This window comes from Oryctolagus cuniculus, chromosome 17 (assembly GCF_964237555.1).
Source record: "Oryctolagus cuniculus chromosome 17, mOryCun1.1, whole genome shotgun sequence".
NCBI lineage: Eukaryota > Metazoa > Chordata > Mammalia > Lagomorpha > Leporidae > Oryctolagus > Oryctolagus cuniculus.
Genome location: NC_091448.1, coordinates 52,783,398 through 52,797,819, shown reverse-complemented (window position 1 = coordinate 52,797,819; position 14,422 = coordinate 52,783,398). Strand labels below are relative to the sequence as shown.

At 53.1% G+C, this 14,422-nt stretch overlaps 1 protein-coding gene across 3 annotated transcripts; it reads right to left on the bottom strand.

Annotated features, from left to right (window-relative positions):
* Positions 1–856: 856 nt before the first annotated feature.
* ODF4 (outer dense fiber of sperm tails 4) lies at positions 857–4,784 on the bottom strand. 3 transcript variants are annotated; one of them, XM_051825195.2, is made up of 4 exons: positions 4,114–4,784; positions 1,823–1,996; positions 1,392–1,526; positions 857–1,169 (listed from the first exon to the last, which is right to left on the bottom strand). In XM_051825195.2, exons 1-4 carry the CDS (start codon positions 4,730–4,732, stop codon positions 1,063–1,065), a joined length of 1,035 nt encoding a protein of 344 aa, XP_051681155.2. In that variant the 5' UTR covers positions 4,733–4,784; the 3' UTR covers positions 857–1,062. The 3 variants fall into 3 exon arrangements, with proteins under 3 accessions (XP_051681155.2, XP_002719025.4, XP_008268964.3); XM_002718979.5 differs by having other exon boundaries at positions 857–1,195; positions 4,114–4,783; XM_008270742.3 differs by having other exon boundaries at positions 857–1,116; positions 4,114–4,783.
* Between the last annotated feature and the right edge of the window lie 9,638 nt (positions 4,785–14,422).

The following is a 14,422-nucleotide window of genomic DNA, read 5'->3' as shown; positions in this document are numbered from 1 at the left end:
TGGGGGAGGGTGGATGATAGGGTGCTAGATGGTGGTGGAGACAGTGGCCAAGGCCCAGGCTCTGTGAGCTGGACACAGATGGTGGGATTGGTACCCAGGCCACACACCTGGGCTGAAACCTGTGCAGTACAGCCAGTCCCCTTATTGTACTCTCGCACTGCAGCCTGCCTCTTCCCCTGGGGCCATTTTGCTTTTTTTTTTTTTTTTTTTTTTTTACAGGCAGAGTGGACAGTGAGAGAGAGAGACAGAGAGAAAGGTCTTCCTTTTGCCGTTGGTTCACCCTCCAATGGCCGCCGCTGCAGCCGGCGCACCGCGCTGATCCGATGGCAGGAGCCAGGATCCAGGTGCTTTTTCCTGGTCTCCCATGGGGTGCAGGGCCCAAGCACCTGGGCCATCCTCCACTGCACTCCCTGGCCATAGCAGAGAGCTGGCCTGGAAGAGGGGCAACCGGGACAGAATCCGGCGCCCCGACCGGGACTAGAACCCAGTGTGCCGGCGCCGCAAGGCGGAGGATTAGCCTATTGAGCCACGGCGCCGGCTCCATTTTGCTTTTGAACCTTTGGCTATGCACACGCCAACACGTTCTTAAGTGATCTCTCTCCATATCAGCCATACATCCTGCTACCCCCAACCAGCAAACATTAGGGAGGTGGGGCAGGGGGTGATGAAGAAGCAAGAGGCTTAGCTCTCAAGAGTGGGCCTGCCTGTGTGCAGATCTGCTGTGGTGCACAGTGGGCACGTTGGGGGGTCAAGGCGTGCCACAGGCTCCTAGGCAGGAAGAATGGGGGAACAAACTCGCTCTTTCTCCTTTCCGTCCTGCTCCTCCAGTTTACCTCAACCAGGGCCGGACATGATATAGAAGAGACGAACAATTTATTCCACAGCACCCAAGCTAAGTGCAAGGCTGGCCCCAGGCCACCCCTTCTCACTCCCTCCAAAGATGGCGGCCGATCTCCCCAGTGCCCTGGGGGCGGGGAGGAGAAGAGGGAGGCAGGTGAATGGGCGGAGCTTGATGGCAGCCGTGTATCCCTTTACTGGGAATTCAGGAATTCCTCGTGGTTGCTAGCGGTGTTGGAGATGTTCGACTGGCTCAGAGATTCCTCTGAGCTGGAGCTGCTGCAGCAGGACACGGTGGCAGAAGAGTGGGTCAGAATCAGTCTCCAGAAACTCTTATGGTTGAAGTAACAAAGGACCGCTGGGAAAGGACAGGGGGCAGGGAAGGGGAAAGCCGGGAGCGGGAGGGAGAGTGACAAGCTGGGTGAGGCCAGAGGGAAGAAAGTCCCCCAAGAACCCACCCTAGGGGATCGCCAGCCCTCCCCCCCCCCCGACACCTGCTCTGCCCTGACCCACCACGTCCCATCCTTCCCCCAGGATCGCCCCTGGCCACTCACCACAGACGATGTACAGGACAAACACCAGCCAACCAAGGAAATAGCTCCAGCCGATGGGGACGGAGAAATTCCTCCTCAACTCCAAGAGCCAGAGGTTGACAGGGAACAACATGAGGATGGAGAAAATGAAGGTGACTGGAGACAGGAAGCGGAAGAGGTCTCATTCTCATCCAGGAATCCCACGCGGGACTCTTTTCCCCGTCTGCTCAGCTACAGCCGCCAACCACAGCTCCGAGTCCACGGCCCCAGAGGCTCACGGGAACCGCCCCCTCCACCCCCACTCCCCAGGGGCCGGGAATGATGGCACTCAACTCTCAGATCTGTTCTGGCGCTGCCCACACACCCCCGCCCACGCCACCCCCAGAGAAGAGGGGGAAGTGCCCAGGAAGACCTGGGTTGGACTAAGGACCTTTTTCAGAGCTGGCGGGCACCTTCACTGACGCTCAAGATGATCCCAATCAAGCCAAAGGCGGGTACTCTCTGAAAACGGGGCAGGTAGGGCAGGTGCAACCAGATGGTGAGGACGAAGCCCACCCCCACGGCCAGGGTGAAGATGATCCTGGCCACCACAAAGGGCGGCTGGTTTGTCCACAGCTTGGAACTGTCTGGAGAAAATGACAAAAGGGATGAACTAAGGAGTCACAGAAGACAAACCAGAAACCGGGTGAGCAGATCAGAGAACATCTTCAGGCCCATTTAACATGAGGGCACTTCAGAGACTTTGTGTAAACGTGAAATTTCAAGTATGAGTTTATTTTGGATGAAAAAATTATTTTCATAATACTAGGTAAAATGTGTACTATGAAAAAGATATACATGAAATTCATGAGGTGGTTTTTTTTGCACTAAAACTCATACTTTTATTTTTAAGATTTATTTGTTTATTTGTAAATCAGAGTTACCAAGAAAGAGAGCTAGAGGCAGAGAGAGAGAGAGAGAGAGAGAGAGAGAGAGAGAGAGAAATCTTCCATTCACTGGTTCATTCCCCAAATGGCTGCAATGGTCGGAGTTGTGCCAATGCAAAGCCAGGATCCAGGAGCTTCTTCCAGGTCTCCCACGTGGGTGCAGGGGTCCAAGCACTCGGGCCATCTTCTATTGCTTTCCCAGGTGCATTAGCAGGGGGTTGGATCAGAAGTGAAACAGCTGGGACTTGAGGTTTAACCTTCTACACCATAACACCAGCCCCCAAACTCATACTTTTAACTCTATTTTCCATGAACTTTTGAAGTACCTTTGTAACCGAAGAAAGCCACATCTGAGATAACAGTGAAATACTGAGTTCCCTTATTACATAAGCCAAGATGCTGGATATGGAGATTATTTGATAATCCCAACCATGTGAAAATGAATACTTCAATAAAAAAAGTAGGGACAGAGGACTTGAGCAGCAATTCTCATAAAAAGAAACACAAATGTCCAAAAACATGAAGCTTAACACAAAGAATTGCAAATTAAATGTGGTGTTTTTTTTAAAAACATCAAACTAGCAAAGATCAAAATTAAATTGGTAACAGCTAGGTTAGCAGAATATTTAGAGAAAGAAGGTGTTGGGACCAGTGTTGTGGCATAGCCGGTTAAGCCCTGCTTGGAATGCCAATATCCCATATTGGAGCCCCCTACTCCAATGCACCTGGGAAAGCAACAGATGATGGCCTGAGGATTTGGGCCCCTGCCACCCATGTGGGAGACCAGAATGGAGTTCCGGGCTCCTGGCTTCTGCCTGCTCAAACCCTAGTCATTGCAGCCATCTGGGGAGGAAACCGGTTCATCAGAGAATGGAAGATCCCTCTCTCCCCCTGGTAAACTCTGCTTTTCAAATAAATGAATAGATATTTTAAAAATATCGCTCCTTTTGTGTGGGAAGAGCTGTCAAATATTGGCATTTCACTGGTTCAACCTAGTCACCTGCTGATCCTGAACAAGGTACTAATCAATCTCGCCAAGCCCAATCTTCTCATCTCTAAAACAGAGATCACTATCTCCATCTGTTGGGGTTGACTGAGGATCAAACTGAACACATAGAATTAAGTGTGCAATAAAGGATGGCTTTTGCTACACCAAATGCATTGTACGAAAGATTTATTACTTCCATAATGGAAAAACAATAGCTATGTAACTTCTGCTTTATGTTAAGGAGAGTGAAGAAATGGAAACAGGAGCCCAAAACTGGTTTGCCCCAAGAGCTGAGAAAGCAGGCCCAATTCCTGGGAGGGAGGTGAAAGGGGCTGGCATGACACAAGACCCAGAAGACAGAGAAGGAAGGAACAGAAAGGAAGCCAGAGAGGGAAAAAAGGAAAGTTCTCGGTGCCCAAAGCTGGCCCAAAGAAGCAGGGGCTGGGCTGAGGCAGGAGGAAGGGGCCAGAGAATATTCCAGGGACTCCTCTCCAAGCCCTGCCTATGCAAGCCTAGAGGGAGGAAACCCTCCACCTCCACGGGCGACTACTTCACGTGTGCTAAGAGCCTATGTCCCTCGCAACGCTTCTCTAGCCGCAGACGGGGCCGTAGGTGTTCAGAGTAGTGATCTTTTAAGCTGGGTCAGGCAAATAGATCTGGCCGGACTTAGAGGAGGAAAAACGATCCTTGGATCATTGAGCGTTGGTCCTGCAGGCCAGAGCGTTGCGAAGAGGGAGGGGACAAGAACACTGGGGTAGGTGCAGCCTTCCAGGCCAAGGCAGGCGGGCGGCCAGTCCGAGGCAGTCCAGGGTGGTCTGGAGGGACTCACCTTTCTCGTGTTCTGAGCTGGAACAGCTCCAGGGCTTGCAAGCCTGCAGGAGCCCCCTGGACATGACATGGATTGAAGTGTGGATTCGTTTGCTGACGTTCGCCGGCCAGCGCTGATGGAAGCGGCTCCCGGAGGGGTGTAGCCACCTCCTGGAGAAGACCATGGCCAGCAGCAGGAGGAAGGCTATGAGGCTGAGCTCCGAGGCCAGCACCTGTGCCATCCAGCGGGAGCTGTGTGTGATTCGCCACTGAAAGGGCAGCCGAGAGTTCCGGCGGATCTGACTGTTATATCTGGTCAACGGGGTCTCCATCTGGACCCCTGCGTTTTGTCTCATGCTCACCACCATCACATCCTGATTCCCAGTCCTCTCTGCCCTTCCGAGTCCCGGATGCTGGTCTCTTTCTTCTGACCTCCAGAGTGCCCTGACCCTGTCTGGAGCCCTCCATCTCTCCCCTTGCGCCCCAGTTTCTCCTTCCCTCGCCATGCGGGGTTGGTCCATCTTCTGAACACTTTCATCAGACAGACAAGTTGCCACCACAGGGCCCAGGGCCCCGGAAAGAATGGAGGGCCTCTTATCAGGCCCCTGAGTTCCTGATCCATAAGAAGGCCCCCACCCCATCCATCAGGGCAAGGCCCTTAACTGCCATGGAACATTTCCTGGGGAGCCGTGAGATGGGGGAGGGGGCCCCTGGCTTCAGCTCCAGCTCTGTCTGCAAACCCTGTTCCTCGGGCCCCAGCTCAGAACTGTGGATCTGATGCCTCCCTGCCAGCTGCCGCCTCTCTTTGCCCAACAGCAATGGTCTCTAAGAGTCCCCCCCCCCAATTTCTCTTCCTGTGCCCTAACCCTAACACTCAGCTGTTCACTGACTGAGCAGGGGAGGGAGCCAAAGCACAGCCCCAGCCCCCTCCCTCTGTCACTGACCTTTGCTCCACTTTCCCAAACCCTTGACCTTGACCACTTCTACTCACTGCTGGTGGTCACCACCTAGCCCTGCCCTCTTCTTGTTGCCTTTTTTTTCCCCCCAGGCCCAGAAGAGGGAAGATGAGGAGAGGTTATTCTATCCTCCCTTTTAAGTTACAGGAGTCATAGAGGAGGATTCTAGATGTCAGCACCTGAGAGCAGAAAGTCTTTCAAGTTAGGGCTGTGAATCTGAATTGCATCCCAGCCGGGGGCCTCTGCAGACACAGCAGGGACGTGGTTAAGGCCCTGGTGTCCCACGGGTGGGCGGAGGCAGGACCACTGCGTCTTCCTCTTAACAACTTCTTGATGCCTCCATAGACTCATCTGTAGCATAGGGACTCAGACTTGGTGTGAGTGTTAAATGAGACAATGAACAAAAAGCACTCGTTGGTTCATGGTAGTCGTGGTATGTGGCGGTTATTGGTACGTTATCATTTTAATGGTTTTGTGGCTTTTCATTAACAACAACAAAAAAAAAGGAGCTCAAACATACAGGACAATTTCTGACAGTGGCTATTAGTGGCTTCAAATGATGGGACAAACTCAAGTTTAAGCAGAAGGAAGAGTTCAGCCTGAATCTCGGGGTCCCACGCACAGCTGAACTTCAGGCGTGGTTGGATTCAGAATCAGGGTACTGCTCTCCGCCCCTCCCAGGGGAGCTCCTCCTCCTTACTGGCCTACACAGTGGGAAATGTGGCCCTCACCCCGCTGCGGGGCATCTTACACCTGCCACCCCCAGAACAGAGAGCTCTCGGACCCAAGCTCACTCGTTCTCTGGCCTGCCAAGTGCCAGTGCCACCCTTAAAACCATCAGCCATAGCTGGGGCACCAGATCAGGAGCCTGAACTCTGAAGTTGGGAGGAGAAGGTGGAGGGAACATAATGAAAGAGGAAGGACAGGGGGTCCCCGCAGGTAAAGCCGCCACCTGCAGTGCCAGCATTCCATATGGACATCGGTTCAAGTGCCGGCTGCTCCACTTCCAATCCAGCTCTCTACTGTGGCCTGGGAAAGCAGTAGAAGATGGTCCAAGTGCTTGGGCCCCTGCACCTGCGTGGGAGACCCGGAAGAAGCTCCTGGCTCCTGGCTCCTGGCTCCTGGCTCCTGGCTCCTGGCTCCTGGCTCCTGGCTTCTGTTCAGTGCAACTCTGGGGAGTAAACCAGCAGATGGAAGACCTCTCTCTCTCTCTGCCTCTGCCTCTCTGTAACTCTGCCTTTCGAATAAATAAATAAATCTTCAAAAAAAAAAAAAAAAAAAAAGACGGAATGCCGGTCCTGTTGACAATGTCACTCGAGGCGAGTCAGTAACCGCCGGCTTGCATTTCCTTCCTTGAATCCTTTTCTAGCTGCTCCTGGAGTTTCTAATAATATCCTGCGGTTCCCACAGCAACACACCAAACATGGAAGAATCTTGGAAATGTAACGTTTCCTGAGAAATGCAGCTCCCGGAAGATGACACTATAAATATGACATCATTTGCAGAGAGCGCATCACCAAGCACAACTGGTCAGAGCACGGAATAGGCACACATATCTATGGTGGCAGGGTATTTTCTTAAAAAAGCAGTGGCGGAATAGGCATTGAGTGCAACAATTCAGAAGCTGCTTAGGCTGCCCATACCCCGCACTGGATTGCCTGGATTCCCATTCCAGCTTCCTGCTAATATGTGCCTTGGGAGGCAGCAGGTGATGACTCAAGTACTTGGGTCCCCTGCCACCCATGTGGGAGACCTGGATGGAGATCCTGGCTCCTGCCTTCAGCCTGGCCCAACCCCAGCTGCTGTGGACAGTTAGGGAATCAACTTAGCAGATGGGAGATCCACCCGTCTGTCTGTAGAATAATAAACCCAAAAATATTTCATGTTGGTTATTTCTCAGGGGAGACAGAGAAATGGGACAAGGAAGGTGACATTGGTAAAACAGGCTATATTGGCCGGCGCCGCGGCTCACTAGGCTAATCCTCCGCCTAGCGGCGCCGGCACTCCGGGTTCTAGTCCCAGTCGGGGCAGCGGATTCTGTCCTGGTTGCCCCTCTTCCAGGCCAGCCCTCTGCTGTGGCCAGGGAGTGCAGTGGAGGATGGCCCAGGTGCTTGGGCCCTGTACCCCATGGGAGACCAGGAAAAGCACCTGGCTCCTGGCTCCTGCCATCGGATCAGCGCGGTGCGCCGGCCGCAGCGTGCCGGCCACGGCGGCCATTGGAGGGTGAACCAACGGCAAAGGAAGACCTTTCTCTCTGTCTCTCTCTCTCACTGTCCACTCTGCCTGTCAAAAAAAAAAATTAGGAAAAAAGGTAAAACAGGCTATAGCACACTTTAAAAAGTTCGTGGAAAATGCAAGTAAAAGATATCCACACATACTTGTTTTTGTTTTTTAAGATTTATTTGTTTGAAAGGCAGAGTTACAGAGAAAGAAGAAGAGACTGAGACATCCTCCATCTGCTGGTTCACTCCCAAAATGGCCACAACAGCTGGGGCTGGGCCAGGCTGAAGCCTGGAAACTGGAACTCCATCCAGGTCTCCCACATGGGTGGCAAGGGCCCAAGCACTCAGGCCATCACCTGCTGCCTTCCCAGGCACATTAGCAGGGAGCTGGATCAGAAGGGGAGCAGCTAGAGCTTGAACTAAGATTCATATAACCTGCTGGCAATGCAGGTGGCTGCTTAACCTGCTTCGCCACAACACTGTTCCCAACCATAGTTTTTTCATAATGCACTTTTCCCCATAAACTTTTTTGTTTTTAAGATGTATTTATTAACTTGAAAGGCAGAGTTACAGAGAGGAAGAGGCAGAGGCAGAGAGAGACAGAGAGGTCTTCCATCCGCTGGTTCTCTTCTCAGGTGACGACAAGGCTGGAGCTGCGCTGATCCAAAGCCAGGAGCCAGGAGCTTCTTCCAGGTCTCCCAAATGGGTGCAGGGGCCCAGAGACTTGGGCCATCTTCCACTGCTTTCCCAGGCCATAGCAAAGAGCTGGATCAGAAGTGGAATAGGCAGGACTCAAATCTGCGCCCATATGTGATGTCGACACAGCAGGCAGAGGTTTTGCCTGCTACACCACAGCACTGCCCCCCATAAACTTTTTAAAAACCTCCTCATATGCATGGATTTCAAAAATTTTTACAACAAAGTACACTTATCAATTCACTCCATTTTGCTGAAACTTTTGGAAGTACCTTTGTATTAATAACAGTCTAGGCCGGTGCCGCGGCTCACTAGGCTAATCCTCTGCCTTGCGGCGCCGGCACACAGGGTTCTAGTCCCAGTCGGGGCACCGGATTCTGTCCCGGTTGCCCCTCTTCCAGGCCAGCTCTCTGCTGTGGCCAGGGAGTGCAGTGGAGGATGGCCCAAGTGCTTGGGCCCTGCATCCCATGGGAGACCAGGAGAAGCACCTGGCTCCTGCCATCGGATCAGCGCGTAGCACGCCGGCCGCGGCGGCCATTGGAGGGTGAACCAACGGCAAAAAGGAAGACCTTTCTCTCTGTCTCTCTCTCACTGTCCACTCTGCCTGTCAAAAATAAATAAATAAATAACAGTCTAGTTCCTGGGTTGGTTGATAAGTGCACAGGTATTCAGTGAAATCATTTATAACATACATTTTATATAATCCTGTCGATGTCTCAAATATTGTTTACCGAAAGATAATTAAAAATAGTTCAAGAAAGGAAGTGTCATCTTAGTAGTTACCAGCTCTCAATGAAAGATATTTATATAGTCACAATGTGTAAGGTAAACACAGCTCATTGAGTTTCATCTCTTAGAATCAACAAAGCACAAAGCACGGAAGACTTCATTATAGCTCCACAGGTAAACAGAGCTGTTAGCAGCCTTGATGTTGCCCAAGAAAAAGCCTAGAAGGAGTCAAGTGAAAGGTGCAACCAGCCGAGTGCTGAAGGGAAAGGTGGCGGCCCTCCACTGCGCCCATCCAAATTTGTGGTTTGAGATGAACTCTCTAGCAACTAGAGAAATTGCTTCTCTAGAACAAGCCCCAGGGACGGACTTTCTTTCCATATCTTTTCTCTAACATCCTTGTGTCTATTTCATTATCTGCTACCCTTAAGTTTTCTTCTTCTTTTTAAAAGGTTTATTTATTTAAGAGGCAGAGTTACAGACAGAGAGAGGGAGAGACAGGGAGAGAGATATTTTCCATCTACTGGTTTACTCCCTAAATGGCCAAAATGGCCAGAGCTGGGCTGATACAAAGCCAGGAGATAGGAGCTTCTTCAGGGTCTCCCATGTGGCTGCAGGGGCCTAAGCAGTTGGGCCATCTTCTACTGCTTTCCCAGGCCACAGCAGTGAGCTGGATTAGAAGTGGAACAGCTGGGCCGGCGCCGCGGCTCACTAGGCTAATCCTCCGCCTAGCGGCGCCGGCACTCCGGGTTCTAGTCCCAGTCGGGGCACCGGATTCTGTCCCAGGCCAGCCCTCCGCTGTGGCCAGGGAGTGCAGTGGAGGATGGCCCAAGTCCTTGGGCCCTGCACCCCATGGGAGACCAGGAAAAGCACCTGGCTCCTGGCTCCTGCCATCGGATCAGCGCGGTGCGCCGGCCGCAGCGCGCCGGCCACGGCGGCCATTGGAGGGTGAACCAACGGCAAAGGAAGATCTTTCTCTCTGTCTCTCTCTCTCACTGTCCACTCTGCCTGTCAAAAAAAATAAAAATAAATAAATAAATAAATAAAAAAGAAGTGGAGCAGCTGGTACTGGAACTGGCACCTATATAAGATGCCAGCACCCCTACCCCTACGTTTTCACATTCGTTTGCTCAAAGAGCCCGGACTACAACCTATATTTCTTAAGTTCTTCCCCAGATTCCCAGGGAAGGTCACCACTAGGCCCAGCTTAGAGCAGCGGTACATTCTTGGACCAGTGAGCTGTGGGTAGGGGTCAAGGCCTTGTTGCAGAAGATGGCTTCTGGGAGCCCAACCCTGGGTGGGAAGAAATGTTGGGTGGATTACCCAGGAATGTCCCAAGGAGGGACGACTTTATGTAAGGACCCTACCCTGCAAGCTTGAGCTCATGAGCCCTCTCCTGGATTTCCAACTCCCTATTTCCAACCATTAAGTGTACCCATGCCTACAATTGTCCCTACAGCTCCCAGGCACATTCCAATCTATACTGATCTACATGGTCATGCCCTATACTCTGCCCTGGGTCATGAACTTTCTTTTTTTTTTTTTTTTTTAGACCATATCTTCCTCCTTCTGAGAGCAGTTCTGGCCTCCTCAAACATCTGCATAACTTATGCTGGTGAGAAATTTCTCACTTGAAGAGTCCTAGAGGAACACCCCCACCACCCCTCCCCACCCCCTCGCCCAGAGCCGTGGGTTGAGCCACTGCCTGCAATGCTGGCATCCTATATGAGCAATAGTTGTAGTCCCGGCTGCTCCACTGTGGATCCAGCTTATTAGGAGACTGGCTCAGTCTTATCTATGGCGCGTTCTACACCCTGACACCATCCTAGGCTCTAGTCCCCGCCGCCATTGCTGGAAGCCAGGTGGCCACATGGACCAACCACCGGTGTCAAGCTCCACCCCCATCCTAATGGGATTCGCTGCTCCTGCTTCCCTGCCCGCCCTCCAGCAAAGTTTGAAAAGGACCTGTTCCTGAACACAGGGCTCTCTTCTCTCTTGCCCTCACTTGCTCTCTCTTCTCTCTCGCTCCTGTCTCCTCTCTCCTCTCACTCTTGTCTTCTCTCTCTCGCTCTCCTCTCTCCTCTCTCTCTCTCTTACTCTTTTTCTCCTTCTTAGTCCCTTCCCTCTGGTCTGCTGCATTTTCCCCAATTAACCCTTTCCCTTACTCCGGTGTCTGGTGTGTTTGTGACGATCTTATACAGCTCCCTGTTACTGTGCCTGGGAAAGCAGCGGAAGATGGCCTGGAGGATTTATTTTACAGGGGTGACGGCAGCGGGCCAAGTCAGTGGTGGATGTCCCCAGCAGTGTGGCCTTGCGGCTGTGCTGATGGAGACGTCCAGTGCCATGCAGTAGCCAGGTGAGCCCAGCGGTGCTTGGCTGTGTTACCGCCCTCCCTGCTACCTGTTTCATAGATCTGATTCTCCAGTTTTCCCTCCACATCCTCTCCACAAACACGTTTCTGTTTAGACCACCACGGATGGATTCCTTTTAAAAGTTGATCTATTTACTTATTTTATTTGAAAAGCAAAGAGACAGAGAAGAGAGATTTTCCAGCTACTTGTTCACTCCTCATATGCCTGCAGCTCCTGGCCAAAGTCAGGTGCCCAGAATTGCATCTTGGGTTTCCCACGTGGGTGGCAGGTACCCAAGCAGGTACCCACACACCTGCTGCCTCCCCGGGTGTGCATTAGCAGGAGGCTGGACTAGAAACAGGGTGGGCACCTTGAACCCAGGCACTCCAATATGCAGGCACTGGCATCTTAACTGCTGTACCAAATGTCCCCCCCCCCCCCAGAATCCTGACTGATCCATCCTCCATTTAGGGGAACGCCTCTCCTTCCTCATTTGAATAATATGTGTTTAGGCAGAAGCACCTATCTCTCATTCATGCTCCCATGCAGATACAAGAAAACCCATAACCTCTCTCCCTACTGTGGGGAGCAACTCGGACTAGACTAAGTTACTGGAATTAAGACTTATTCTATGCATCTGCTCTCCCACAATATGGCGCTGGGAGAGGAGTAAACAACTTTTACACAGCTGCCTCCAGTTCGACCAGTAACCTGCAGGAGCTGATCCTACTCCTGATTGGAGGAGAGCAGCGTACTCGGCGTCTGGGTAGCAGAGTTGGGATTGGTGGAAGAGGACTATAAAGGAGGAGAGAGACGGCATGCACCAGGAACATCTAAGGGGAACATCTATCTGAAGGAACATCTGTGCAGCCCCCGAGAGAGCCGGCCGGCGGTGTGCCGCTCCCCCGCGGAAGTGGGAAAGTGGCAGGGGGAGCCGCCCTTCCACGGAGGTGGAAGGGTCGGCAGCCAACCCGGGAAGAACCAGCAGCAAACCCGGGGAGGGCCAAGCAGACAAAAGAACAGCGCAGGGTCCAGTGTCGTTCCTCCACGAAGAGGGGGAGCGACACCTACTTACTCATTTCCTTCCCCCCAAGGAGAGGGATGCCTTATCTGACTGCGGATGTAGTGGGCAGGATAAGCTAGGCAGTACTGGAGCAACAACCTGTTTCCTTGTTCTCCTTGTCTCCATACAGGAGTGCCTGGACGCACCAAGCCTCTGCACCTGGAAGCCGACTACAGCGGCAGGAGGTGGAGACAGAAGCTGCAGCACCTGTGAAGTGCAGAAGTGCATCTGGGAAGTGTGCAGGGCGGGGGGGGGGGGGGGGGGGATCCTTGGGGAGAGGGAGCTGTGCACGGAGTGATTGCAAAGTAACTCAGAGAGAGGCAGGCGCCTAGCTTCCACCCTGTGGGCTCGGGCGCTGCTTCCCGGCTTGGGACACCCCTGCACCCAAGACATGCCAAACCCCTGCAGCACCTGTGGGAATGTTCGCTTCCTCCACCTCCTCGGAAGGGGGTGATCAGGCTGCAGGACTGGGGATTCCCACCACCGTGCCACGCCCCTCCTGCCTCACCTTTGAGGAAGCTGCACAGGGCAGCCCAAAGAGGCAGGCAGGGCACAGGGCAGCACAGGAGGCAGAGGATGAAGGGCACCGAGGGAGGTTGCACAGGGCCATGGCAGACACTCTGATGCCCAAGGGAGGTGGGTGCAGGAGAAGGGAGAAAATTGAAGAGGAGCCAGGTTACCTACTGTGGGTGACCCTGTGTGGGGCTGGGAGACTGCTTGCCTAGCCCACGAAGGAGGTTAGGAGGGCGTGGCACATCACGCCTCCCGGGAAGGTGGACTCCTGGCTGGGCAGGAGCCCCAGGCACATTTCCCCCGTCCCCACCCTCAGCCCTCCCTGTCGAAGGGCCTTGTCATTACCAATCAGGTAAACAGCTCCTGGGTGTGGCCCAGGCCCATCAGGACCACCAGAGAGGCTACCCGGCTAGGTGACCTTCAAGCTGATTGGGGAAGCATAGGGGCGCCAATATCAGCTCTATCCTATAGAATGAGTGTTGCCCTGAATTAGCTACCCCCCACACCCTTTAAAAGGTGTACTTGATTGTTAATACACGGACACATTCACCAAAACTTGTCCCCCGTGCTTCTTGTCGAAGAACGCCGTCGTCCCACCATCCTGGCCATGTGCAGGCCTCCCAGGATGAGTCGCAACCTACTGCCACCTGTGCCACCCCCGTGTCTTCCTTCCTCACCCCCTCCCCATGCCCACCTTGCATTCACTCTCATCTGCCCTGTGGTCCTCACTCCCTAGGTCCCCCCCCCCATGCTTCCTGCCCTCAGTGCTCTCAAGCCTGCAGACCCCTCCAGGATCACACCCAAGGGAGCTCTAAGATAACAGAAACCGAAGCAGGCCCCCTCCGTCTCTGTTTTATCAGCCCTTTCTGGAACGTGTGGTTGTTTCACGTGCCTTTAGATCTCCTAGTAACTGGAATCTGTTCGCTGGGCTCCCACTTTCCTGCTGTGAGAACACTGGATTGGAGCACAGGCATGTCAGTGACTCCCACAGAGCGCGAGGAGTGTGTGGGGCCCATGGTAGCTGTGTGTCTGCCCCTGGATGTCTCTGTCTGTCTCTCAGTATCTCGGCTTGTCTCTGCCCTGCTGAAGAGGAAGAAGAGGGTTGGTGGGGGCGGGGTACTACTTCCATCCCCACTGTCACTACCTTCAATTCCTGCCCTGTTATCTTTTTTTTTTTTTTTAAGATTTATTTATTTGAAAGGCAGAGTTACACAGAGAGAGAAGGAGAGGCAGAGAGAGAGGGAGGGCTTCCATCTGCTGGTTCACTCCCCAACTGGCCGCACTGGCCAGAGCTGCGCCAATCCAAAGCCAAGAGCCAGGAGCTTCTTCCACGCAGGTGCAGGGGCCCAAACACTTGGGCCATCTTCCACTGCTTGCCCAGGCCATAGCAGAGAGCTTGATTGGAAGTAGAGCAGCCAGGACTTGATCCGGCGCCCATATGGGATGCCAGCACTGCAGGTGGAGGAGCAACCTACTGCACCACAGCGCCAGCCCCCTGCCCTGTTATCTTGTTACCACTTTTCCCAGAACTGGGTCTCAGCTTAAATGTCATCTCCTCCATGGTGTTGCCTAAGACCACCCTCCTGCCATACACACACAATTTGTGTCCCAGCCCTTGCTGTATTTTCATCATGGCACTCACTGCTAACGGATTTCACCTAACTCTTTAATTTGCCGGCCTGTTCACTGTGCCAGTGCTGTGCCTTAGCAGGTTAAGCCTCTGCCTGCAGCACCGACATCCCATGTGGGCACTGGTTTGAGTCCTGGCTGTACCACTTCCAAGGATGGCCGGAGCACTTGGGCC